Source organism: Elephas maximus, chromosome 19 (assembly GCF_024166365.1).
Source record: "Elephas maximus indicus isolate mEleMax1 chromosome 19, mEleMax1 primary haplotype, whole genome shotgun sequence".
Taxonomy (NCBI): Eukaryota; Metazoa; Chordata; class Mammalia; order Proboscidea; family Elephantidae; genus Elephas; species Elephas maximus.
The window spans coordinates 51,899,744-51,926,227 of NC_064837.1; the positions used below are offsets into that span (position 1 = coordinate 51,899,744).

Genomic DNA, 26,484 nt, shown 5'->3' on the forward strand with positions numbered 1-26,484 from the left:
ACTGGAGAGGTCCAGATTCCTCAGGAGCTTTGTAGCCTGAGCAGGAGCCTCCTTATGGGTTGAAGAAGGTTTAATTTCCTAGAGGGCCTCGAAGCTTCAGCTGAAAACTGCTCCTGGTTTAGAAAAGGTGCAGTACCCTGAGAGGGCTTTGGAGGTCCTACCTGGGTTTCATGGTGTATTGGAGATTTTACATTTGGGGGAGGTTTCGGAGGTCGAGCTGGGTTTTCCTGCTGGGCTGGAGAAGGTTTAACCCCCTCAAGAGGGCTCTGGAGTCTGGGCTGGAGCATCCTGCTGGCCTGGAGTAGGAAAAACTCATGGGGAGGCTTTGGTGGATGTTCTGTGGCTTCCCGCTCAGTGGAAAGTTTCGACCTCTTCAGGGGGCTCCGGAGGATGCACCTGGGCTTCCTCTTCGGTTTGCGAAGATGCACCCCTGGGGAAGCTTGGGTGGCTGTGATGGGGCTTCCTCCTCAGGGAACTCTGGATGTGGAGCTGGGGCCTCTGGCTGGACTGGAGAAGGTTCAACCTCCTCAGGACGCTCTGGAGGTGGACCTGGGAAATGCTGTTGGACTGGAGGAGGTTCAACTTACTCAGAGGGTTGTAGAGGCTGAGCTGGTGCTTCCTGCTGGACTGGATAAGGTTTGATCTCCTCAGAGGGCTTTGGAGGCTGCACCTGGGATTCCTCCAGGAGTGGAGAAGGTTTATGTGCCTCAGACTGCTTTGGAGGCTGAACTGGAAATTCCTGCTGGATTGAAGAAGGTTCAACCTCCTAAGAGGGCTTCGGAGGTCGAGCTGGAGCCTCCTGTGGCAATGGAGAGGGTTCAACCTCCTCAGAGGGCTTTGGAGGCTGTGCTGGGATTTTCTGCTGGAGTTGAGAAGATTCAACCGCCTCAGAGGGCTTTGGAGGATGTGCTGGGGCTTCCTGATGGGTTGGAGAAAGTTCAACCTCCTGAGAGCATTTTGCAGGCAGAGCTGGAGCCTCCTGCTGGACTGGAGAAGATTCAGCCTCCTCAGAGAGCTCTGGAGGATGAGCTGGAGCGTCTTGCGGGACTGGACAATCTTCCACCTCCTCAGAGGGCTCTGGAGGCTGTGCTGGGCCTTCTTCCTGCCTGGAGAAGCTTCAACCTCCTCAGAGGGTTTTGGAGGCTGAGCTGGGACTTCCCCCCGGACTGGACAACATTTAACTTTCTCTGGAGGATTTGGAGGCTGAGATGGGGTTTCCTGCAGGCCTGGAGAAGGTTCATCCTCATCAGAGGGCTTTGCAGGCTGAGCTGGAGCCTCCTGCTGGGCTGGCGAATGTTCAACCTCCTTTGGGGGCTCTGGAGTCTGAAACGGGACTCCTTGCTTTTGGGGGAAAGTTTCCACCTGTGTAAGAGACTCTGGACGCTGAGACGGAGTCTCCTGCTGGACCAGAGAAGATTCTACCACCTTAGTGGGTTCTGGTGTAAGAGCTGGGGCCTCCTCCTGGGATCGAGGTTTCACTTGGGTAGGTGGCTCGGGAGACTGAGCCGGAGCCTCCTGCTGGACTGGAGAAGGTTCAAACTCCTTGGGGGGCTCTGGACTCTGAAATGGGATCTCGTGCTGCTCTGGGGAAGTTTCCACCTGTGTAGTAGACTCTAGAGGCTGAGGTGGAGTCTCCTGCAGGACTAGAGAAGATTCTACCACCTCGGGGCATGCAGGACACTGAGCTGGTGCCTCCTGCTGGGCTGAATAAGGTTCTGGCCCTCAGAAGCCTCTGGAAGCTGACTCGGGATTCCTGTTGGACTGAAGAAGGTTCAGCCTTTTCAGGGGGCTTTGGAAGCTGGGATGAAGCCTCTACTTGGGTAGGAAAAGGTCCAGTCTCTGTAGTGGGTTGTGAAGATAGAGTAAGCTCCAGATTCAGAGGTTTAATTGTGATATTGGGCAATGTTGGATGCTGAGCTTGATTCTGAACTGTAGGTGAAACTGTCACCTCCTGATGCCCTGTGTGTTGAGTTACAACTTCTGTAGGTGGCAGCTCTGAAGTCTCAGTCGGGGTCTCCTGTATGTTTGAAGGAGGTTGAAGTTCCTCAGGTTGCTCTGGAGGTTTAGCTGAGGCTTTCTGCTGTCTTAAGGAACTTGGATTCTCGAGCGGCAACTCCAGGCTCTGTTGAGACTTCCTGCCTGCTGGACTGGAGAAGGTGCAACGTCCGTAGGAGACACTGAAGGCTAAGCTGAGGCCTCCTGCAGGGCTGGATATGGTTCAGACTCCTCGGTAGACTCTGGAGGCTGAGCTGGGGACTCCTGCAGCACTGGAGGTGGTTCAACCTCCTCCGTGGACTCTGGAGATTGCGATGAGACCAATTGCTGGTCTGGAGAAGGTACACACTCCGTGGGATGCTCTGGAGTTTGAGTTGGGGCCACCAGCTGGCTCGGAGCAAGTTCGACCTCAACAAGGGGCTCTGGTTATTGAGTTGTGGCCCCCTACTAGTCTGGAGAAGGTTGAACTCTGTAGTAGCCTCTGTAGTCATGACAAGCTCCAGATAGAGCGATTTAACTGTGGTTTTGGCCAACGTTGGATGCTGAGTTTTGCCTTGACCTGGATGTGAAACCGTCACCTCAGGGTGCCCTGCTGGTTGAGATACAATCTCTGCAGGGAACTCTGGAGGTGGAGCTAGGCCCTCATGCAGGACTGGAGAAGGTTCAATCTCCTCAGGGAGCGCTGGAGATAGTGGTCGGTCTTCCTGCTGGGTTGGAGAAGGCTCATCCTCTTTAACGGGGTCTGGGAGCTGTGTTGGGCCATCCAGTTGAACGCGTGAATGTTCAAACTCCGCAAGGAACTCTGGAGGCTGAGCTAAGTCCTCTGGTGTGCTGGACAAGCTTCATCCTTCTTACTGGGCTCTGTGGGCTGTGGTGGTTTCTCCTGCTCCACTGGAGAAGGTTGAGATTTGTCAGGAGGATCTCGAAGTTGAATTGGGTCCTCTTGCTGAACTGAAGAAGGGTGAGCCTCCTTAGATGGATCTGGAGGCTGAGCTAGGATTTGCTCCTCGGTGGAAAAGGGTCCAACGTCCTCAGGGGACTCTGAAGGCTGAATTGGGTCATCCCACTGTGTTGGAGAATGCTCAACCATAGGTTTAACGGATAATTTCTCTCTTAGGCAGGACTGAATGGTGAGCTTGAGGATGACCTGGAGGATGAATTGTCAGTCCATCATGCAATGAAGGTAGGGTTAAAACCTCATTTGGGAACTCTGGAGGCTGCACTGGGACCTGTACTTGGACTGGAGAAAGTTCAACCTCCTCAGTGCAATTTGGAGGCTTAGTGGAGTACTCCTGCTGGGTGGGAGAAGGTTTGACATCCTTACGTTTCACCTTCTCAGGAGTCTCTGGAGGCTGAGCTGGGACCTCATGCTGGGCTGGACATGACTGAACCTCCTTAGTGTGTCCTGGAGTTAGGGTAAGCTGCAGATCAACAGGTTTAACGGTAACACTGGGCAAGTTTGAAAGATAAGCTTGATTCTGACCTGGTGGTGGAGCTTCATGATTTGCGGTAGTTTGAGTTATAACCTCCGTAGGAGGCTCGAGAGGTTTAGCCAGGGCCCCCTGCTGGACTGGTTAAGGTTCCACGTGTTCAGGGAGCCGTGCAGGCTGATGTGTGTCCCCCTGCTGTACTGGAGAAGGTCCAGGTTCCTCAGTGGACTTTCTAGCTGGAGCAGGAGCCTCCTCATGCGTTGAAGAAGGTTTAAGTTCCTTGGAGGGCCTTGAAGGCTCAGCTGGAATATGCTGCTGATTTAGAAAAGGTGCCGTACCCTCAGAGGGCTCAGGAGGTTGAGCCTGGGCTTCATGGGGTATTGGAGTTTTAACCTCCTGGGGAAGTTTTGGAGGTTGTGCTGGGGTTTCCTGCTGGACTGGAGAAGGTTTGACCCCCTCAGGGGGGCTCTGGAGGCTGAGCTGGAGCCTCCTGCAGGCCTGCAGAAGGTTCAACCTCATGGGAAGGCTTTGGAAGCTAAGCTGGAGCTTCCTGCTGAGCTGGATGTTTAACCTCATCAAGAGGCCTTGGTGGTTGTACTGGAGCTTCCTCCTGCTCAACTGGAGAAGGTTGAAACTCCTCAGTGGGCTCTGGAGGCTGAACCTGGGCCTCCTGTTGGGCTGGAGAAGGTTTCACCTTGTGGGGAGGCTTTGGTGGCTGGGCTGTCCCTTCCTGTTGGACTGGAGAAGGTTCACCGTCCTCAGGGAGCTCTGGAACTTGAGCGGGGGTCTCCTGTTGGGTTGGAGCTTTAACCTCTCGGTGAGGTTGTGGAGGCCGTGCTGGGCCTTCCTGCTGCACGGGAGAAGGTTCACCCTCCTCAGGGAGCTCTGGAGGTGGAGCTGGGGCCTCCTGTCCTGTTGGAGGTTTAATTTCTTCGGGGGGCCTCGGAGGCTCAGCTGGAAATTCCTGCTGGTTTGGAGAAGGTTCAATACCCTCAGAGGGCTTTGCAGGCTGTGTTGGAAGTTCCTGTTGCACTGGAGAAGGTTCGACCTCCTCAGGGAGCTCTAGAGGTGGAACTGGGACCTCCTGCTCAGTTGGAGGTTTGACCTCTTGAGGAGGCTTGGGAGGCTGTGATGGGGCTTCCTCCTCAGGGACCTCTGGAAGTGGAGCTGGACTGGAGAAGGTTCAACCTCCTCAGGACGCTCTGGAGGTGGACCTGGGAAATGCTGTTGGACTGGAGGAGGTTCAACTTACTCAGAGGGTTGTAGAGGCTGAGCTGGTGCTTCCTGCTGGACTGGATAAGGTTTGATCTCCTCAGAGGGCTTTGGAGGCTGCACCTGGGATTCCTCCAGGAGTGGAGAAGGTTTATGTGCCTCAGACTGCTTTGGAGGCTGAACTGGGAATTCCTGCTGGATTGAAGAAGGTTCAACCTCCTAAGAGGGCTTCGGAGGCCGAGCTGGAGCCTCCTGTGGCAATGGAGAGGGTTCAACCTCCTCAGAGGGCTTTGGAGGCTGTGCTGGGATTTTCTGCTGGAGTTGAGAAGATTCAGCCGCCTCAGAGGGCTTTGCAGGCTGTGCTGGGATTTTCTGCTGGAGTTGAGAAGATTCAACCGCCTCAGAGGGCTTTGGAGGCTGTGCTGGGGCTTCCTGATGGGTTGGAGAAAGTTCAACCTCCTGAGAGGGTTTTGGAGGCAGAGCTGGAGCCTCCTGCTGGACTGGAGAAGATTCAGCCTCCTCAGAGGGCTCTGGAGGATGAGCTGGAGCGTCTTGCGGGACTGGACAATCTTCCACCTCCTCAGAGGGCTCTGGAGGCTGTGCTGGGCCTTCTTCCTGCCTGGAGAAGCTTCAACCTCCTCAGAGGGTTTTGGAGGCTGAGCTGGGACTTCCCCCCGGACTGGACAACATTTAACTTTCTCTGGAGGATTTGGAGGCTGAGATGGGGTTTCCTGCAGGCCTGGAGAAGGTTCATCCTCATCAGAGGGCTTTGCAGGCTGAGCTGGAGCCTCCTGCTGGGCTGGCGAATGTTCAACCTCCTTTGGGGGCTCTGGAGTCTGAAACGGGACTCCTTGCTTTTGGGGGAAAGTTTCCACCTGTGTAAGAGACTCTGGACGCTGAGACGGAGTCTCCTGCTGGACCAGAGAAGATTCTACCACCTTAGTGGGTTCTGGTGTAAGAGCTGGGGCCTCCTCCTGGGATGGAGGTTTAACTTGGGTAGGTGGCTCGGGAGACTGAGCCGGAGCCTCCTGCTGGACTGGAGAAGGTTCAAACTCCTTGGGGGGCTCTGGACTCTGAAATGGGATCTCGTGGTGCTCTGGGGAAGTTTCCACCTGTGTAGTAGACTCTAGAGGCTGAGGTGGAGTCTCCTGCAGGACTAGAGAAGATTCTACCACCTCGGGGCATGCAGGACACTGAGCTGGTGCCTCCTGCTGGGCTGAATGAGGTTCTGTCCCCTCAGAAGCCTCTGGAAGCTGACTGGGAATTCCTGTTGGACTGAAGAAGGTTCAGCCTTTTCAGGGGGCTTTGGAAGCTGGGATGAAGCCTCTACTTGGGTAGGAAAAGGTCCAGTCTCTGTAGTGGGTTGTGAAGATAGAGTAAGCTCCAGATTCAGAGGTTTAATTGTGATATTGGGCAATGTTGGATGCTGAGCTTGATTCTGAACTGTAGGTGAAACTGTCACCTCCTGATGCCCTGTGTGTTGAGTTACAACTTCTGTAGGTGGCGTCTCTGAAGTCTCAGTCGGGGTCTCCTGTATGTTTGAAGGAGGTTGAAGTTCCTCAGGTTGCTCTGGAGGTTTAGCTGAGGCTTTCTGCTGTCTTAAGGAACTTGGATTCTCGAGCGGCAACTCCAGGCTCTGTTGAGACTTCCTGCCTGCTGGACTGGAGAAGGTGCAACGTCCGTAGGAGACACTGAAGGCTAAGCTGAGGCCTCCTGCAGGGCTGGATATGGTTCAGACTCCTCGGTAGACTCTGGAGGCTGAGCTGGGGACTCCTGCAGCACTGGAGGTGGTTCAACCTCCTCCGTGGACTCTGGAGATTGCGATGAGACCAATTGCTGGTCTGGAGAAGGTACACACTCCGTGGGATGCTCTGGAGTTTGAGTTGGGGCCACCAGCTGGCTCGGAGCAAGTTCGACCTCAACAAGGGGCTCTGGTTATTGAGTTGTGGCCCCCTACTAGTCTGGAGAAGGTTGAACTCTGTAGTAGCCTCTGTAGTCATGACAAGCTCCAGATAGAGCGATTTAACTGTGGTTTTGGCCAACGTTGGATGCTGAGTTTTGCCTTGACCTGGATGTGAAACCGTCACCTCAGGGTGCCCTGCTGGTTGAGATACAATCTCTGCAGGGAACTCTGGAGGTGGAGCTAGGCCCTCATGCAGGACTGGAGAAGGTTCAATCTCCTCAGGGAGCGCTGGAGATAGTGGTCGGTCTTCCTGCTGGGTTGGAGAAGGCTCATCCTCTTTAACGGGGTCTGGGAGCTGTGTTGGGCCATCCAGTTGAACGCGTGAATGTTCAAACTCCGCAAAGAACTCTGGAGGCTGAGCTAAGTCCTCTGGTGTGCTGGACAAGCTTCATCCTTCTTACTGGGCTCTGTGGGCTGTGGTGGTTTCTCCTGCTCCACTGGAGAAGGTTGAGATTTGTCAGGAGGATCTCGAAGTTGAATTGGGTCCTCTTGCTGAACTGAAGAAGGGTGAGCCTCCTTAGATGGATCTGGAGGCTGAGCTAGGATTTGCTCCTCGGTGGAAAAGGGTCCAACGTCCTCAGGGGACTCTGAAGGCTGAACTGGGTCATCCCACTGTGTTGGAGAATGCTCAACCATAGGTTTAACGGATAATTTCTCTCTTAGGCAGGACTGAATGGTGAGCTTGAGGATGACCTGGAGGATGAATTGTCAGTCCATCATGCAATGAAGGTAGGGTTAAAACCTCATTTGGGAACTCTGGAGGCTGCACTGGGACCTGTACTTGGACTGGAGAAAGTTCAACCTCCTCAGTGCAATTTGGAGGCTTAGTGGAGTACTCCTGCTGGGTGGGAGAAGGTTTGACATCCTTACGTTTCACCTTCTCAGGAGTCTCTGGAGGCTGAGCTGGGACCTCATGCTGGGCTGGACATGACTGAACCTCCTTAGTGTGTCCTGGAGTTAGGGTAAGCTGCAGATCAACAGGTTTAACGGTAACACTGGGCAAGTTTGAAAGATAAGCTTGATTCTGACCTGGTGGTGGAGCTTCATGATTTGCGGTAGTTTGAGTTATAACCTCCGTAGGAGGCTCGAGAGGTTTAGCCAGGGCCCCCTGCTGGACTGGTTAAGGTTCCACGTGTTCAGGGAGCCGTGCAGGCTGATGTGTGTCCCCCTGCTGTACTGGAGAAGGTCCAGGTTCCTCAGTGGACTTTCTAGCTGGAGCAGGAGCCTCCTCATGCGTTGAAGAAGGTTTAAGTTCCTTGGAGGGCCTTGAAGGCTCAGCTGGAACCTGCTGCTGATTTAGAAAAGGTGCAGTACCCTCAGAGGGCTCAGGAGGTTGAGCCTGGGCTTCATGGGGTATTGGAGTTTTAACCTCCTGGGGAAGTTTTGGAGGTTGTGCTGGGGTTTCCTGCTGGACTGGAGAAGGTTTGACCCCCTCAGGGGGGCTCTGGAGGCTGAGCTGGAGCCTCCTGCAGGCCTGCAGAAGGTTCAACCTCATGGGAAGGCTTTGGAAGCTAAGCTGGAGCTTCCTGCTGAGCTGGATGTTTAACCTCATCAAGAGGCCTTGGTGGTTGTACTGGAGCTTCCTCCTGCTCAACTGGAGAAGGTTGAACCTCCTCAGTGGGCTCTGGAGGCTGAACCTGGGCCTCCTGTTGGGCTGGAGAAGGTTTCACCTTGTGGGGAGGCTTTGGTGGCTGGGCTGTCCCTTCCTGTTGGACTGGAGAAGGTTCACCGTCCTCAGGGAGCTCTGGAACTTGAGCTGGGGTCTCCTGTTGGGTTGGAGCTTTAACCTCTTGGTGAGGTTGTGGAGGCCGTGCTGGGCCTTCCTGCTGCACGGGAGAAGGTTCACCCTCCTCAGGGAGCTCTGGAGGTGGAGCTGGGGCCTCCTGTCCTGTTGGAGGTTTAATTTCTTCGGGGGGCCTCGGAGGCTCAGCTGGAAATTCCTGCTGGTTTGGAGAAGGTTCAATACCCTCAGAGGGCTTTGCAGGCTGTGTTGGAAGTTCCTGTTGCACTGGAGAAGGTTCGACCTCCTCAGGGAGCTCTAGAGGTGGAACTGGGACCTCCTGCTCAGTTGGAGGTTTGACCTCTTGAGGAGGCTTGGGAGGCTGTGATGGGGCTTCCTCCTCAGGGACCTCTGGAAGTGGAGCTGGACTGGAGAAGGTTCAACCTCCTCAGGACGCTCTGGAGGTGGACCTGGGAAATGCTGTTGGACTGGAGGAGGTTCAACTTACTCAGAGGGTTGTAGAGGCTGAGCTGGTGCTTCCTGCTGGACTGGATAAGGTTTGATCTCCTCAGAGGGCTTTGGAGGCTGCACCTGGGATTCCTCCAGGAGTGGAGAAGGTTTATGTGCCTCAGACTGCTTTGGAGGCTGAACTGGGAATTCCTGCTGGATTGAAGAAGGTTCAACCTCCTAAGAGGGCTTCGGAGGCCGAGCTGGAGCCTCCTGTGGCAATGGAGAGGGTTCAACCTCCTCAGAGGGCTTTGGAGGCTGTGCTGGGATTTTCTGCTGGAGTTGAGAAGATTCAACAACCTCAGAGGGCTTTGGAGGCTGTGCTGGGGCTTCCTGATGGGTTGGAGAAAGTTCAACCTCCTGAGAGAGTTTTGGAGGCAGAGCTGGAGCCTCCTGCTGGACTGGAGAAGATTCAGCCTCCTCAGAGGGCACTGGAGGATGAGCTGGAGCGTCTTGCGGGACTGGACAATCTTCCACCTCCTCAGAGGGCTCTGGAGGCTGTGCTGGGCCTTCCCCCTGCCTGGAGAAGCTTCAACCTCCTCAGAGGGTTTTGGAGGCTGAGCTGGGACTTCCCCCCGGACTGGACAACATTTAACTTTCTCCGGAGGATTTGGAGGCTGAGATGGGGTTTCCTGCAGGCCTGGAGAAGGTTCATCCTCATCAGAGGGCTTTGCAGGCTGAGCTGGAGCCTCCTGCTGGGCTGGCGAATGTTCAACCTCCTTTGGGGGCTCTGGAGTCTGAAACGGGACTCCTTGCTTTTGGGGGAAAGTTTCCACCTGTGTAAGAGACTCTGGACGCTGAGACGGAGTCTCCTGCTGGACCAGAGAAGATTCTACCTCCTTAGTGGGTTCTCGTGTAAGAGCTGGGGCCTCCTCCTGGGATGGAGGTTTAACTTGGGTAGGTGGCTCGGGAGACTGAGCCGGAGCCTCCTGCTGGACTGGAGAAGGTTCAAACTCCTTGGGGGGCTCTGGACTCTGAAATGGGATCTCGTGCTGCTCTGGGGAAGTTTCCACCTGTGTAGTAGACTCTAGAGGCTGAGGTGGAGTCTCCTGTAGGACCGGAGAAGATTCTACCACCTCAGGGCGCTCAGGAGACTGAGCTGGTGCCTCCTGCTGGGCTGAATAAGGTTCTGTCCCCTCAAAAGCCTCTGGAAGCTGACTGGGGATTCCTGTTGGACTGAAGAAGGTTCAGCCTTTTCAGGGGGCTTTGGAAGCTGGGATGAGGCCTCTACTTGGGTAGGAAAAGGTCCAGTCTCTGTAGTGGGTTGTGAAGATATAGTAAGCTCCAGATCCAGAGGTTTAATTGTGATATTGGGCAATGTTTGATGCTGAGCTTCACCATGAACTGTAGGTGAAACTGTCACCTGCTGATTCCCTATGTGTTGAGTGACAACTTCTGTAGGGGGCTCTGAAGTCTCAGCTGGGGTCTACTGTATGTTTTTGTTTGAAGGAGGTTGAAGTTCCTCAGGTTGCTCTGGAGGTTTAGCTGAGGCTTTCTGCTGTCTTAAGGAACTTGGATTCTTGAGGGGCAACTCCAGGCTCTGTTGAGACTTCCTGCCTGCTGGACTGGAGAAGGTCCAACCTCTGTAGGAGACACTGGAGGCTGAGCTGGGGACTCCTGCAGCACTGGAGGTGGTTCAACCTCCTCCGTGGCCTTTGGAGGTTGTGATGAGACCTCTTGCTGGTCTGGAGAAGGTACATACTCTGTACGATGCTCTGGAGTTTGAATTCGGGCCACCAGCTGGCTCGGAGAAGGTTCGACCTCAACAAGGGGCTCTGGATTTTGAGTTGTGGCCCCTTGCTGGTCTGGAGAAGATTCAACTCTGTAGTGGTCTCTGTAGTTACGGTAAGCTCTAGATAGAGAGATTTAACTGTAGCTTTGGCCAATGTTGGCTGCTGAGTTTGGCTTGACCTGGAGGTGAAACTGTCACCTCAGGATGCCCTGCTGGTTGAGTTACAACCTCTGTAGGGTACTCTGGAGGTGGAGCTAGGCCCTCATGCAGGACAGGAGAAGGTTCAACCTCCTCAGGGAGTGCTTGATAGAGTGGTCGGTCTTCCTGCTGGGTTGGAGAAGGCTCATCCTCTTTAACGGGGTCTGGGAGCTGTGTTGGGCCATCGAGTTGAATGCGCGAATGTTCAACCTCCTCAAGGAATTCTGGAGGCTGAGCTAGGTCCTCCGGTGTGATGGACAAGTTTCATCCTTTGTATTGGGCTCTGTGGGCTGTGGTGGTTTCTCCTCCTTGACTGGAGAATGTTGAGATTCTTCAGGAGGATCTCGAAGTTGAATTGGGTCCTCTTGCTGAACTGAAGAAGGGTGAGCCTCCTTAGATGGATCTGGAGGCTGAGCTAGGATTTTCTCCTTGGTTGAAAAGGGTCCAACGACCTCAGGGGACTCTGAAGGCTGAATTGGGTCATCCCACTGTGTTGGAGAATGCTCAACCATAGGTTTAACGGATACTTAAGCAGGATTGAATGGTGAGCTCGAGGATGACCTGGAGGTTGAATTGTCGGTCCATCATGCAATGAAGATGGGGTTAAAACCTCATCTGGGGACTCTGACACCTGAGCTGGGACCTCTAGTTGGGCTGGAGAAATTTCAACCTCCTCAGTTGACTTTAGAGATTTAGTTGAGTACTCCTGCTGGGTTGGAGAAGGTTTGACATCCTTACGTTTCACCTTCTCAGGAGTCTCTGGAGGCTGAGCTGGGACCTCATGCTGGGCTGGACATGACTGAACCTCCTTAGTGTGTTCTGGAGTTAGGGTAAGCTGCAGATCAACAGGTTTAACACTAACAGTGGGTAAGTTTGAAAGATAAGCTTGATTCTGACCTTGTGGTGGAACCTCAGGATTTGCGGTAGTTTGAGTTATAACCTCCGTAGGAGGCTCAAGAGGTTTAGCCAGGGCCTCCTGCTGGACTGGGTAATTTTCCATGTCTTCAGAGAGCTGTGGAGGCTGATGTGTGTCTCCCTGCTGTACTATAGAAGGTTCACGGTTCTCAGTGGGGTTTGTAGCCAGAGCAGGAGCCTCCTCATGGGTTGAAGAATGTTTAGTTTCCTTGGAGGGCCTTGAAGGCTCAGCTGGAATCTGCTGCTGGTTTACAAAAGGCGCAATACCCTCAGAGTTCTCAAGAGGTTGTGCCCGGGCTTCATGGCGTATTGGAGGTTTAACCTCCTGGGGAGGTTTTGGAGGTTGTGCTGGGGTTTCCTGCTGGAATGGAGAAGGTTTGACCCCCTCAGGGGGGCTCTGGAGGCTGAGCTGGAGCCTCCTGCAGGCCTGCAGAAGGTTCAACCTCATGGGAAGGCTTTGGAAGCTAAGCTGGAGCTTCCTGCTGAGCTGGATGTTTAACCTCATCAAGAGGCCTTGGTGGTTGTACTGGAGCTTCCTCCTGCTCAACTGGAGAAGGTTGAACCTCCTCAGTGGGCTCTGGAGGCTGAACCTGGGCCTCCTGTTGGGCTGGAGAAGGTTTCACCTTGTGGGGAGGCTTTGGTGGCTGGGCTGTCCCTTCCTGTTGGACTGGAGAAGGTTCACCGTCCTCAGGGAGCTCTGGAACTTGAGCTGGGGTCTCCTGTTGGGTTGGAGATTTAACCTCTCGGTGAGGTTGTGGAGGCCGTGCTGGGCCTTCCTGCTGCACGGGAGAAGGTTCACCCTCCTCAGGGAGCTCTGGAGGTGGAGCTGGGGCCTCCTGTCCTGTTGGAGGTTTAATTTCTTCGGGGGGCCTCGGAGGCTCAGCTGGAAATTCCTGCTGGTTTGGAGAAGGTTCAATACCCTCAGAGGGCTTTGCAGGCTGTGTTGGAAGTTCCTGTTGCACTGGAGAAGGTTCGACCTCCTCAGGGAGCTCTAGAGGTGGAACTGGGACCTCCTGCTCAGTTGGAGGTTTGACCTCTTGAGGAGGCTTGGGAGGCTGTGATGGGGCTTCCTCCTCAGGGACCTCTGGAAGTGGAGCTGGACTGGAGAAGGTTCAACCTCCTCAGGACGCTCTGGAGGTGGACCTGGGAAATGCTGTTGGACTGGAGGAGGTTCAACTTACTCAGAGGGTTGTAGAGGCTGAGCTGGTGCTTCCTGCTGGACTGGATAAGGTTTGATCTCCTCAGAGGGCTTTGGAGGCTGCACCTGGGATTCCTCCAGGAGTGGAGAAGGTTTATGTGCCTCAGACTGCTTTGGAGGCTGAACTGGAAATTCCTGCTGGATTGAAGAAGGTTCAACCTCCTAAGAGGGCTTCGGAGGCCGAGCTGGAGCCTCCTGTGGCAATGGAGAGGGTTCAACCTCCTCAGAGGGCTTTGGAGGCTGTGCTGGGATTTTCTGCTGGAGTTGAGAAGATTAAACCGCCTCAGAGGGCTTTGGAGGCTGTGCTGGGGCTTCCTGATGGGTTGGAGAAAGTTCAACCTCCTGAGAGGGTTTTGGAGGCAGAGCTGGAGCCTCCTGCTGGACTGGAGAAGATTCAGCCTCCTCAGAGGGCTCTGGAGGATGAGCTGGAGCGTCTTGCGGGACTGGACAATCTTCCACCTCCTCAGAGGGCTCTGGAGGCTGTGCTGGGCCTTCTTCCTGCCTGGAGAAGCTTCAACCTCCTCAGAGGGTTTTGGAGGCTGAGCTGGGACTTCCCCCCGGACTGGACAACATTTAACTTTCTCCGGAGGATTTGGAGGCTGAGATGGGGTTTCCTGCAGGCCTGGAGAAGGTTCATCTTCATCAGAGGGCTTTGCAGGCTGAGCTGGAGCCTCCTGCTGGGCTGGCGAATGTTCAACCTCCTTTGGGGTCTCTGGAGTCTGAAACGGGACTCTTTGCTTTTGGGGGAAAGTTTCGACGTGTTTAAGAGACTCTGGACGCTGAGATGGAGTCTCCTGCTGGACCAGAGAAGATTCTACCACCTTAGTGGGTTCTGGTGTAAGAGCTGGGGCCTCCTCCTGGGATCGAGGTTTCACTTGGGTAGGTGGCTCGGGAGACTGAGCCGGAGCCTCCTGCTGGACTGGAGAAGGTTCAAACTCCTTGGGGGGCTCTGGACTCTGAAATGGGATCTCGTGCTGCTCTGGGGAAGTTTCCACCTGTGTAGTAGACTCTAGAGGCTGAGGTGGAGTCTCCTGCAGGACTAGAGAAGATTCTACCACCTCGGGGCATGCAGGACACTGAGCTGGTGCCTCCTGCTGGGCTGAATAAGGTTCTGGCCCTCAGAAGCCTCTGGAAGCTGACTGGGGATTCCTGTTGGACTGAAGAAGGTTCAGCCTTTTCAGGGGGCTTTGGAAGCTGGGATGAAGCCTCTACTTGGGTAGGAAAAGGTCCAGTCTCTGTAGTGGGTTGTGAAGATAGAGTAAGCTCCAGATTCAGAGGTTTAATTGTGATATTGGGCAATGTTGGATGCTGAGCTTGATTCTGAACTGTAGGTGAAACTGTCACCTCCTGATGCCCTGTGTGTTGAGTTACAACTTCTGTAGGTGGCTCTGAAGTCTCAGTCGGGGTCTCCTGTATGTTTGAAGGAGGTTGAAGTTCCTCAGGTTGCTCTGGAGGTTTAGCTGAGGCTTTCTGCTGTCTTAAGGAACTTGGATTCTCGAGTGGCAACTCCAGGCTCTGTTGAGACTTCCTGCCTGCTGGACTGGAGAAGGTCCAACGTCCGTAGGAGACACTGAAGGCTAAGCTGAGGCCTCCTGCAGGGCTGGATATGGTTCAGACTCCTCGGTAGACTCTGGAGGCTGAGCTGGGGACTCCTGCAGCACTGGAGGTGGTTCAACCTCCTCCGTGGACTCTGGAGATTGCGATGAGACCAATTGCTGGTCTGGAGAAGGTACACACTCTGTGGGATGCTCTGGAGTTTGAGTTGGGGCCACCAGCTGGCTCGGAGCAAGTTCGACCTCAACAAGGGGCTCTGGTTATTGAGTTGTGGCCCCCTACTAGTCTGGAGAAGGTTGAACTCTGTAGTAGCCTCTGTAGTCATGACAAGCTCCAGATAGAGCGATTTAACTGTGGTTTTGGCCAACGTTGGATGCTGAGTTTTGCCTTGACCTGGATGTGAAACCGTCACCTCAGGGTGCCCTGCTGGTTGAGATACAATCTCTGCAGGGAACTCTGGAGGTGGAGCTAGGCCCTCATGCAGGACTGGAGAAGGTTCAATCTCCTCAGGGAGCGCTGGAGATAGTGGTCGGTCTTCCTGCTGGGTTGGAGAAGGCTCATCCTCTTTAACGGGGTCTGGGAGCTGTGTTGGGCCATCCAGTTGAACGCGTGAATGTTCAAACTCCGCAAGGAACTCTGGAGGCTGAGCTAAGTCCTCTGGTGTGCTGGACAAGCTTCATCCTTCTTACTGGGCTCTGTGGGCTGTGGTGGTTTCTCCTGCTCCACTGGAGAAGGTTGAGATTTGTCAGGAGGATCTCGAAGTTGAATTGGGTCCTCTTGCTGAACTGAAGAAGGGTGAGCCTCCTTAGATGGATCTGGAGGCTGAGCTAGGATTTGCTCCTCGGTGGAAAAGGGTCCAACGTCCTCAGGGGACTCTGAAGGCTGAATTGGGTCATCCCACTGTGTTGGAGAATGCTCAACCATAGGTTTAACGGATAATTTCTCTCTTAGGCAGGACTGAATGGTGAGCTTGAGGATGACCTGGAGGATGAATTGTCAGTCCATCATGCAATGAAGGTAGGGTTAAAACCTCATTTGGGAACTCTGGAGGCTGCACTGGGACCTGTACTTGGACTGGAGAAAGTTCAACCTCCTCAGTGCAATTTGGAGGCTTAGTGGAGTACTCCTGCTGGGTGGGAGAAGGTTTGACATCCTTACGTTTCACCTTCTCAGGAGTCTCTGGAGGCTGAGCTGGGACCTCATGCTGGGCTGGACATGACTGAACCTCCTTAGTGTGTCCTGGAGTTAGGGTAAGCTGCAGATCAACAGGTTTAACGGTAACACTGGGCAAGTTTGAAAGATAAGCTTGATTCTGACCTGGTGGTGGAGCTTCATGATTTGCGGTAGTTTGAGTTATAACCTCCGTAGGAGGCTCGAGAGGTTTAGCCAGGGCCCCCTGCTGGACTGGTTAAGGTTCCACGTGTTCAGGGAGCCGTGCAGGCTGATGTGTGTCCCCCTGCTGTACTGGAGAAGGTCCAGGTTCCTCAGTGGACTTTCTAGCTGGAGCAGGAGCCTCCTCATGCGTTGAAGAAGGTTTAAGTTCCTTGGAGGGCCTTGAAGGCTCAGCTGGAATATGCTGCTGATTTAGAAAAGGTGCCGTACCCTCAGAGGGCTCAGGAGGTTGAGCCTGGGCTTCATGGGGTATTGGAGTTTTAACCTCCTGGGGAAGTTTTGGAGGTTGTGCTGGGGTTTCCTGCTGGACTGGAGAAGGTTTGACCCCCTCAGGGGGGCTCTGGAGGCTGAGCTGGAGCCTCCTGCAGGCCTGCAGAAGGTTCAACCTCATGGGAAGGCTTTGGAAGCTAAGCTGGAGCTTCCTGCTGAGCTGGATGTTTAACCTCATCAAGAGGCCTTGGTGGTTGTACTGGAGCTTCCTCCTGCTCAACTGGAGAAGGTTGAACCTCCTCAGTGGGCTCTGGAGGCTGAACCTGGGCCTCCTGTTGGGCTGGAGAAGGTTTCACCTTGTGGGGAGGCTTTGGTGGCTGGGCTGTCCCTTCCTGTTGGACTGGAGAAGGTTCACCGTCCTCAGGGAGCTCTGGAACTTGAGCTGGGGTCTCCTGTTGGGTTGGAGCTTTAACCTCTCGGTGAGGTTGTGGAGGCCGTGCTGGGCCTTCCTGCTGCACGGGAGAAGGTTCACCCTCCTCAGGGAGCTCTGGAGGTGGAGCTGGGGCCTCCTGTCCTGTTGGAGGTTTAATTTCTTCGGGGGGCCTCGGAGGCTCAGCTGGAAATTCCTGCTGGTTTGGAGAAGGTTCAATACCCTCAGAGGGCTTTGCAGGCTGTGTTGGAAGTTCCTGTTGCACTGGAGAAGGTTCGACCTCCTCAGGGAGCTCTAGAGGTGGAACTGGGACCTCCTGCTCAGTTGGAGGTTTGACCTCTTGAGGAGGCTTGGGAGGCTGTGATGGGGCTTCCTCCTCAGGGACCTCTGGAAGTGGAGCTGGACTGGAGAAGGTTCAACCTCCTCAGGACGCTCTGGAGGTGGACCTGGGAAATGCTGTTGGACTGGAGGAGGTTCAACTTACTCAGAGGGTTGTAGAGGCTGAGCTGGTGCTTCCTGCTGGACTGGATAAGGTTTGATCTCCTCAGAGGGCTTTGGAGGCTGCACCTGGGATTCCTCCAGGAGTGGAGAAGGTTTATGTGCCTCAGACTGCTTTGGAGGCTGAACTGGGAATTCCTGCTGGATTGAAGAAGGTTCAACCTCCTAAGAGGGCTTCGGAGGCCGAGCTGGAGCCTCCTGTGGCAATGGAGAGGGTTCAACCTCCTCAGAGGGCTTTGGAGGCTGTGCTGGGATTTTCTGCTGGAGTTGAGAAGATTCAGCCGCCTCAGAGGGCTTTGGAGGCTGTGCTGGGATTTTCTGCTGGAGTTGAGAAGATTCAACCGCCTCAGAGGGCTTTGGAGGCTGTGCTGGGGCTTCCTGATGGGTTGGAGAAAGTTCAACCTCCTGAGAGGGTTTTGGAGGCAGAGCTGGAGCCTCCTGCTGCACTGGAGAAGATTCAGCCTCCTCAGAGGGCTCTGGAGGATGAGCTGGAGCGTCTTGCGGGACTGGACAATCTTCCACCTCCTCAGAGGGCTCTGGAGGCTGTGCTGGGCCTTCTTCCTGCCTGGAGAAGCTTCAACCTCCTCAGAGGGTTTTGGAGGCTGAGCTGGGACTTCCCCCCGGACTGGACAACATTTAACTTTCTCTGGAGGATTTGGAGGCTGAGATGGGGTTTCCTGCAGGCCTGGAGAAGGTTCATCCTCATCAGAGGGCTTTGCAGGCTGAGCTGGAGCCTCCTGCTGGGCTGGCGAATGTTCAACCTCCTTTGGGGGCTCTGGAGTCTGAAACGGGACTCCTTGCTTTTGGGGGAAAGTTTCCACCTGTGTAAGAGACTCTGGACGCTGAGACGGAGTCTCCTGCTGGACCAGAGAAGATTCTACCACCTTAGTGGGTTCTGGTGTAAGAGCTGGGGCCTCCTCCTGGGATCGAGGTTTCACTTGGGTAGGTGGCTCGGGAGACTGAGCCGGAGCCTCCTGCTGGACTGGAGAAGGTTCAAACTCCTTGGGGGGCTCTGGACTCTGAAATGGGATCTCGTGCTGCTCTGGGGAAGTTTCCACCTGTGTAGTAGACTCTAGAGGCTGAGGTGGAGTCTCCTGCAGGACTAGAGAAGATTCTACCACCTCGGGGCATGCAGGACACTGAGCTGGTGCCTCCTGCTGGGCTGAATAAGGTTCTGGCCCTCAGAAGCCTCTGGAAGCTGACTGGGGATTCCTGTTGGACTGAAGAAGGTTCAGCCTTTTCAGGGGGCTTTGGAAGCTGGGATGAAGCCTCTACTTGGGTAGGAAAAGGTCCAGTCTCTGTAGTGGGTTGTGAAGATAGAGTAAGCTCCAGATTCAGAGGTTTAATTGTGATATTGGGCAATGTTGGATGCTGAGCTTGATTCTGAACTGTAGGTGAAACTGTCACCTCCTGATGCCCTGTGTGTTGAGTTACAACTTCTGTAGGTGGCTCTGAAGTCTCAGTCGGGGTCTCCTGTATGTTTGAAGGAGGTTGAAGTTCCTCAGGTTGCTCTGGAGGTTTAGCTGAGGCTTTCTGCTGTCTTAAGGAACTTGGATTCTCGAGTGGCAACTCCAGGCTCTGTTGAGACTTCCTGCCTGCTGGACTGGAGAAGGTCCAACGTCCGTAGGAGACACTGAAGGCTAAGCTGAGGCCTCCTGCAGGGCTGGATATGGTTCAGACTCCTCGGTAGACTCTGGAGGCTGAGCTGGGGACTCCTGCAGCACTGGAGGTGGTTCAACCTCCTCCGTGGACTCTGGAGATTGCGATGAGACCAATTGCTGGTCTGGAGAAGGTACACACTCTGTGGGATGCTCTGGAGTTTGAGTTGGGGCCACCAGCTGGCTCGGAGCAAGTTCGACCTCAACAAGGGGCTCTGGTTATTGAGTTGTGGCCCCCTACTAGTCTGGAGAAGGTTGAACTCTGTAGTAGCCTCTGTAGTCATGACAAGCTCCAGATAGAGCGATTTAACTGTGGTTTTGGCCAACGTTGGATGCTGAGTTTTGCCTTGACCTGGATGTGAAACCGTCACCTCAGGGTGCCCTGCTGGTTGAGATACAATCTCTGCAGGGAACTCTGGAGGTGGAGCTAGGCCCTCATGCAGGACTGGAGAAGGTTCAATCTCCTCAGGGAGCGCTGGAGATAGTGGTCGGTCTTCCTGCTGGGTTGGAGAAGGCTCATCCTCTTTAACGGGGTCTGGGAGCTGTGTTGGGCCATCCAGTTGAACGCGTGAATGTTCAAACTCCGCAAGGAACTCTGGAGGCTGAGCTAAGTCCTCTGGTGTGCTGGACAAGCTTCATCCTTCTTACTGGGCTCTGTGGGCTGTGGTGGTTTCTCCTGCTCCACTGGAGAAGGTTGAGATTTGTCAGGAGGATCTCGAAGTTGAATTGGGTCCTCTTGCTGAACTGAAGAAGGGTGAGCCTCCTTAGATGGATCTGGAGGCTGAGCTAGGATTTGCTCCTCGGTGGAAAAGGGTCCAACGTCCTCAGGGGACTCTGAAGGCTGAATTGGGTCATCCCACTGTGTTGGAGAATGCTCAACCATAGGTTTAACGGATAATTTCTCTCTTAGGCAGGACTGAATGGTGAGCTTGAGGATGACCTGGAGGATGAATTGTCAGTCCATCATGCAATGAAGGTAGGGTTAAAACCTCATTTGGGAACTCTGGAGGCTGCACTGGGACCTGTACTTGGACTGGAGAAAGTTCAACCTCCTCAGTGCAATTTGGAGGCTTAGTGGAGTACTCCTGCTGGGTGGGAGAAGGTTTGACATCCTTACGTTTCACCTTCTCAGGAGTCTCTGGAGGCTGAGCTGGGACCTCATGCTGGGCTGGACATGACTGAACCTCCTTAGTGTGTCCTGGAGTTAGGGTAAGCTGCAGATCAACAGGTTTAACGGTAACACTGGGCAAGTTTGAAAGATAAGCTTGATTCTGACCTGGTGGTGGAGCTTCATGATTTGCGGTAGTTTGAGTTATAACCTCCGTAGGAGGCTCGAGAGGTTTAGCCAGGGCCCCCTGCTGGACTGGTTAAGGTTCCACGTGTTCAGGGAGCCGTGCAGGCTGATGTGTGTCCCCCTGCTGTACTGGAGAAGGTCCAGGTTCCTCAGTGGACTTTCTAGCTGGAGCAGGAGCCTCCTCATGCGTTGAAGAAGGTTTAAGTTCCTTGGAGGGCCTTGAAGGCTCAGCTGGAATATGCTGCTGATTTAGAAAAGGTGCCGTACCCTCAGAGGGCTCAGGAGGTTGAGCCTGGGCTTCATGGGGTATTGGAGTTTTAACCTCCTGGGGAAGTTTTGGAGGTTGTGCTGGGGTTTCCTGCTGGACTGGAGAAGGTTTGACCCCCTCAGGGGGGCTCTGGAGGCTGAGCTGGAGCCTCCTGCAGGCCTGCAGAAGGTTCAACCTCATGGGAAGGCTTTGGAAGCTAAGCTGGAGCTTCCTGCTGAGCTGGATGTTTAACCTCATCAAGAGGCCTTGGTGGTTGTACTGGAGCTTCCTCCTGCTCAACTGGAGAAGGTTGAACCTCCTCAGTGGGCTCTGGAGGCTGAACCTGGGCCTCCTGTTGGGCTGGAGAAGGTTTCACCTTGTGGGGAGGCTTTGGTGGCTGGGCTGTCCCTTCCTGTTGGACTGGAGAAGGTTCACCGTCCTCAGGGAGCTCTGGAACTTGAGCTGGGGTCTCCTGTTGGGTTGGAGCTTTAACCTCTCGGTGAGGTTGTGGAGGCCGTGCTGGGCCTTCCTGCTGCACGGGAGAAGGTTCACCCTCCTCAGGGAGCTCTGGAGGTGGAGCTGGGGCCTCCTGTCCTGTTGGAGGTTTAATTTCTTCGGGGGGCCTCGGAGGCTCAGCTGGAAATTCCTGCTGGTTTGGAGAAGGTTCAATACCCTCAGAGGGCTTTGCAGGCTGTGTTGGAAGTTCCTGTTGCACTGGAGAAGGTTCGACCTCCTCAGGGAGCTCTAGAGGTGGAACTGGGACCTCCTGCTCAGTTGGAGGTTTGACCTCTTGAGGAGGCTTGGGAGGCTGTGATGGGGCTTCCTCCTCAGGGACCTCTGGAAGTGGAGCTGGACTGGAGAAGGTTCAACCTCCTCAGGACGCTCTGGAGGTGGACCTGGGAAATGCTGTTGGACTGGAGGAGGTTCAACTTACTCAGAGGGTTGTAGAGGCTGAGCTGGTGCTTCCTGCTGGACTGGATAAGGTTTGATCTCCTCAGAGGGCTTTGGAGGCTGCACCTGGGATTCCTCCAGGAGTGGAGAAGGTTTATGTGCCTCAGACTGCTTTGGAGGCTGAACTGGGAATTCCTGCTGGATTGAAGAAGGTTCAACCTCCTAAGAGGGCTTCGGAGGCCGAGCTGGAGCCCCCTGTGGCAATGGAGAGGGTTCAACCTCCTCAGAGGGCTTTGGAGGCTGTGCTGGGATTTTCTGCTGGAGTTGAGAAGATTCAGCCGCCTCAGAGGGCTTTGGAGGCTGTGCTGGGATTTTCTGCTGGAGTTGAGAAGATTCAACCGCCTCAGAGGGCTTTGGAGGCTGTGCTGGGGCTTCCTGATGGGTTGGAGAAAGTTCAACCTCCTGAGAGGGTTTTGGAGGCAGAGCTGGAGCCTCCTGCTGGACTGGAGAAGATTCAGCCTCCTCAGAGGGCTCTGGAGGATGAACTGGAGCGTCTTGCGGGACTGGACAATCTTCCACCTCCTCAGAGGGCTCTGGAGGCTGTGCTGGGCCTTCTTCCTGCCTGGAGAAGCTTCAACCTCCTCAGAGGGTTTTGGAGGCTGAGCTGGGACTTCCCCCCGGACTGGACAACATTTAACTTTCTCTGGAGGATTTGGAGGCTGAGATGGGGTTTCCTGCAGGCCTGGAGAAGGTTCATCCTCATCAGAGGGCTTTGCAGGCTGAGCTGGAGCCTCCTGCTGGGCTGGCGAATGTTCAACCTCCTTTGGGGGCTCTGGAGTCTGAAACGGGACTCCTTGCTTTTGGGGGAAAGTTTCCACCTGTGTAAGAGACTCTGGACGCTGAGACGGAGTCTCCTGCTGGACCAGAGAAGATTCTACCACCTTAGTGGGTTCTGGTGTAAGAGCTGGGGCCTCCTCCTGGGATCGAGGTTTCACTTGGGTAGGTGGCTCGGGAGACTGAGCCGGAGCCTCCTGCTGGACTGGAGAAGGTTCAAACTCCTTGGGGGGCTCTGGACTCTGAAATGGGATCTCGTGCTGCTCTGGGGAAGTTTCCACCTGTGTAGTAGACTCTAGAGGCTGAGGTGGAGTCTCCTGCAGGACTAGAGAAGATTCTACCACCTCGGGGCATGCAGGACACTGAGCTGGTGCCTCCTGCTGGGCTGAATAAGGTTCTGGCCCTCAGAAGCCTCTGGAAGCTGACTGGGGATTCCTGTTGGACTGAAGAAGGTTCAGCCTTTTCAGGGGGCTTTGGAAGCTGGGATGAAGCCTCTACTTGGGTAGGAAAAGGTCCAGTCTCTGTAGTGGGTTGTGAAGATAGAGTAAGCTCCAGATTCAGAGGTTTAATTGTGATATTGGGCAATGTTGGATGCTGAGCTTGATTCTGAACTGTAGGTGAAACTGTCACCTCCTGATGCCCTGTGTGTTGAGTTACAACTTCTGTAGGTGGCTCTGAAGTCTCAGTCGGGGTCTCCTGTATGTTTGAAGGAGGTTGAAGTTCCTCAGGTTGCTCTGGAGGTTTAGCTGAGGCTTTCTGCTGTCTTAAGGAACTTGGATTCTCGAGTGGCAACTCCAGGCTCTGTTGAGACTTCCTGCCTGCTGGACTGGAGAAGGTCCAACGTCCGTAGGAGACACTGAAGGCTAAGCTGAGGCCTCCTGCAGGGCTGGATATGGTTCAGACTCCTCGGTAGACTCTGGAGGCTGAGCTGGGGACTCCTGCAGCACTGGAGGTGGTTCAACCTCCTCCGTGGACTCTGGAGATTGCGATGAGACCAATTGCTGGTCTGGAGAAGGTACACACTCTGTGGGATGCTCTGGAGTTTGAGTTGGGGCCACCAGCTGGCTCGGAGCAAGTTCGACCTCAACAAGGGGCTCTGGTTATTGAGTTGTGGCCCCCTACTAGTCTGGAGAAGGTTGAACTCTGTAGTAGCCTCTGTAGTCATGACAAGCTCCAGATAGAGCGATTTAACTGTGGCTTTGGCCAACGTTGGATGCTGAGTTTTGCCTTGACCTGGATGTGAAACCGTCACCTCAGGGTGCCCTGCTGGTTGAGATACAATCTCTGCAGGGAACTCTGGAGGTGGAGCTAGGCCCTCATGCAGGACTGGAGAAGGTTCAATCTCCTCAGGGAGCGCTGGAGATAGTGGTCGGTCTTCCTGCTGGGTTGGAGAAGGCTCATCCTCTTTAACGGGGTCTGGGAGCTGTGTTGGGCCATCCAGTTGAACGCGTGAATGTTCAAACTCCGCAAGGAACTCTGGAGGCTGAGCTAAGTCCTCTGGTGTGCTGGACAAGCTTCATCCTTCTTACTGGGCTCTGTGGGCTGCGGTGGTTTCTCCTGCTCCACTGGAGAAGGTTGAGATTTGTCAGGAGGATCTCGAAGTTGAATTGGGTCCTCTTGCTGAACTGAAGAAGGGTGAGCCTCCTTAGATGGATCTGGAGGCTGAGCTAGGATTTGCTCCTCGGTGGAAAAGGGTCCAACGTCCTCAGGGGACTCTGAAGGCTGAACTGGGTCATCCCACTGTGTTGGAGAATGCTCAACCATAGGTTTAACGGATAATTTCTCTCTTAGGCAGGACTGAATGGTGAGCTTGAGGATGACCTGGAGGATGAATTGTCAGTCCATCATGCAATGAAGGTAGGGTTAAAACCTCATTTGGGAACTCTGGAGGCTGCACTGGGACCTGTACTTGGACTGGAGAAAGTTCAACCTCCTCAGTGCAATTTGGAGGCTTAGTGGAGTACTCCTGCTGGGTGGGAGAAGGTTTGACATCCTTACGTTTCACCTTCTCAGGAGTCTCTGGAGGCTGAGCTGGGACCTCATGCTGGGCTGGACATGACTGAACCTCCTTAGTGTGTCCTGGAGTTAGGGTAAGCTGCAGATCAACAGGTTTAACGGTAACACTGGGCAAGTTTGAAAGATAAGCTTGATTCTGACCTGGTGGTGGAGCTTCATGATTTGCGGTAGTTTGAGTTATAACCTCTGTAGGAGGCTCGAGAGGTTTAGCCAGGGCCCCCTGCTGGACTGGTTAAGGTTCCACGTGTTCAGGGAGCCGTGCAGGCTGATGTGTGTCCCCCTGCTGTACTGGAGAAGGTCCAGGTTCCTCAGTGGACTTTCTAGCTGGAGCAGGAGCCTCCTCATGCGTTGAAGAAGGTTTAAGTTCCTTGGAGGGCCTTGAAGGCTCAGCTGGAATATGCTGCTGATTTAGAAAAGGTGCCGTACCCTCAGAGGGCTCAGGAGGTTGAGCCTGGGCTTCATGGGGTATTGGAGTTTTAACCTCCTGGGGAAGTTTTGGAGGTTGTGCTGGGGTTTCCTGCTGGACTGGAGAAGGTTTGACCCCCTCAGGGGGGCTCTGGAGGCTGAGCTGGAGCCTCCTGCAGGCCTGCAGAAGGTTCAACCTCATGGGAAGGCTTTGGAAGCTAAGCTGGAGCTTCCTGCTGAGCTGGATGTTTAACCTCATCAAGAGGCCTTGGTGGTTGTACTGGAGCTTCCTCCTGCTCAACTGGAGAAGGTTGAACCTCCTCAGTGGGCTCTGGAGGCTGAACCTGGGCCTCCTGTTGGGCTGGAGAAGGTTTCACCTTGTGGGGAGGCTTTGGTGGCTGGGCTGTCCCTTCCTGTTGGACTGGAGAAGGTTCACCGTCCTCAGGGAGCTCTGGAACTTGAGCTGGGGTCTCCTGTTGGGTTGGAGCTTTAACCTCTCGGTGAGGTTGTGGAGGCCGTGCTGGGCCTTCCTGCTGCACGGGAGAAGGTTCACCCTCCTCAGGGAGCTCTGGAGGTGGAGCTGGGGCCTCCTGTCCTGTTGGAGGTTTAATTTCTTCGGGGGGCCTCGGAGGCTCAGCTGGAAATCCCTGCTGGTTTGGAGAAGGTTCAATACCCTCAGAGGGCTTTGCAGGCTGTGTTGGAAGTTCCTGTTGCACTGGAGAAGGTTCGACCTCCTCAGGGAGCTCTAGAGGTGGAACTGGGACCTCCTGCTCAGTTGGAGGTTTGACCTCTTGAGGAGGCTTGGGAGGCTGTGATGGGGCTTCCTCCTCAGGGACCTCTGGAAGTGGAGCTGGACTGGAGAAGGTTCAACCTCCTCAGGACGCTCTGGAGGTGGACCTGGGAAATGCTGTTGGACTGGAGGAGGTTCAACTTACTCAGAGGGTTGTAGAGGCTGAGCTGGTGCTTCCTGCTGGACTGGATAAGGTTTGATCTCCTCAGAGGGCTTTGGAGGCTGCACCTGGGATTCCTCCAGGAGTGGAGAAGGTTTATGTGCCTCAGACTGCTTTGGAGGCTGAACTGGGAATTCCTGCTGGATTGAAGAAGGTTCAACCTCCTAAGAGGGCTTCGGAGGCCGAGCTGGAGCCTCCTGTGGCAATGGAGAGGGTTCAACCTCCTCAGAGGGCTTTGGAGGCTGTGCTGGGATTTTCTGCTGGAGTTGAGAAGATTCAGCCGCCTCAGAGGGCTTTGGAGGCTGTGCTGGGATTTTCTGCTGGAGTTGAGAAGATTCAACCGCCTCAGAGGGCTTTGGAGGCTGTGCTGGGGCTTCCTGATGGGTTGGAGAAAGTTCAACCTCCTGAGAGGGTTTTGGAGGCAGAGCTGGAGCCTCCTGCTGCACTGGAGAAGATTCAGCCTCCTCAGAGGGCTCTGGAGGATGAGCTGGAGCGTCTTGCGGGACTGGACAATCTTCCACCTCCTCAGAGGGCTCTGGAGGCTGTGCTGGGCCTTCTTCCTGCCTGGAGAAGCTTCAACCTCCTCAGAGGGTTTTGGAGGCTGAGCTGGGACTTCCCCCCGGACTGGACAACATTTAACTTTCTCTGGAGGATTTGGAGGCTGAGATGGGGTTTCCTGCAGGCCTGGAGAAGGTTCATCCTCATCAGAGGGCTTTGCAGGCTGAGCTGGAGCCTCCTGCTGGGCTGGCGAATGTTCAACCTCCTTTGGGGGCTCTGGAGTCTGAAACGGGACTCCTTGCTTTTGGGGGAAAGTTTCCACCTGTGTAAGAGACTCTGGACGCTGAGACGGAGTCTCCTGCTGGACCAGAGAAGATTCTACCACCTTAGTGGGTTCTGGTGTAAGAGCTGGGGCCTCCTCCTGGGATCGAGGTTTCACTTGGGTACGTAGCTCGGGAGAATGAGCCGGAGCCTCCTGCTGGACTGGAGAAGGTTCAAACTCCTTGGGGGGCTCTGGACTCTGAAATGGGATCTCGTGCTGCTCTGGGGAAGTTTCCACCTGTGTAGTAGACTCTAGAGGCTGAGGTGGAGTCTCCTGCAGGACTAGAGAAGATTCTACCACCTCGGGGCATGCAGGACACTGAGCTGGTGCCTCCTGCTGGGCTGAATAGGGTTCTGTCCCCTCAGAAGCCTCTGGAAGCTGACTGGGAATTCCTGTTGGACTGAAGAAGGTTCAG

At 54.6% G+C, this 26,484-nt stretch overlaps 1 protein-coding gene across 3 annotated transcripts; it reads left to right on the top strand.

The window, feature by feature from the left end:
- Nucleotides 1-698: 698 nt before the first annotated feature.
- LOC126062131 (uncharacterized) lies at nucleotides 699-26,408 on the top strand. 3 transcript variants are annotated; one of them, XM_049859246.1, is made up of 2 exons: nucleotides 699-756; nucleotides 4,847-5,851. In XM_049859246.1, the coding sequence occupies exon 2, from the start codon at nucleotides 4,898-4,900 to the stop codon at nucleotides 5,765-5,767; it is 870 nt and encodes a 289-aa protein (XP_049715203.1). In that variant the 5' UTR covers nucleotides 699-756; nucleotides 4,847-4,897; the 3' UTR covers nucleotides 5,768-5,851. The 3 variants fall into 3 exon arrangements, with proteins under 3 accessions (XP_049715203.1, XP_049715205.1, XP_049715204.1); XM_049859248.1 differs by lacking the exon at nucleotides 699-756 and adding an exon at nucleotides 808-943 and having other exon boundaries at nucleotides 5,094-5,851; XM_049859247.1 differs by lacking the exon at nucleotides 699-756 and adding an exon at nucleotides 26,240-26,408 and having other exon boundaries at nucleotides 4,598-5,682.
- Nucleotides 26,409-26,484: the final 76 nt, after the last annotated feature.

What these genes read in the sequence shown, in the direction of transcription:
- LOC126062131 (XM_049859246.1), top strand. Translation starts at nt 4,898, where the DNA reads ATGGAGAGGGTTCAACCTCCTCAGAGGGCTTTGGAGGCTGTGCTGGGA.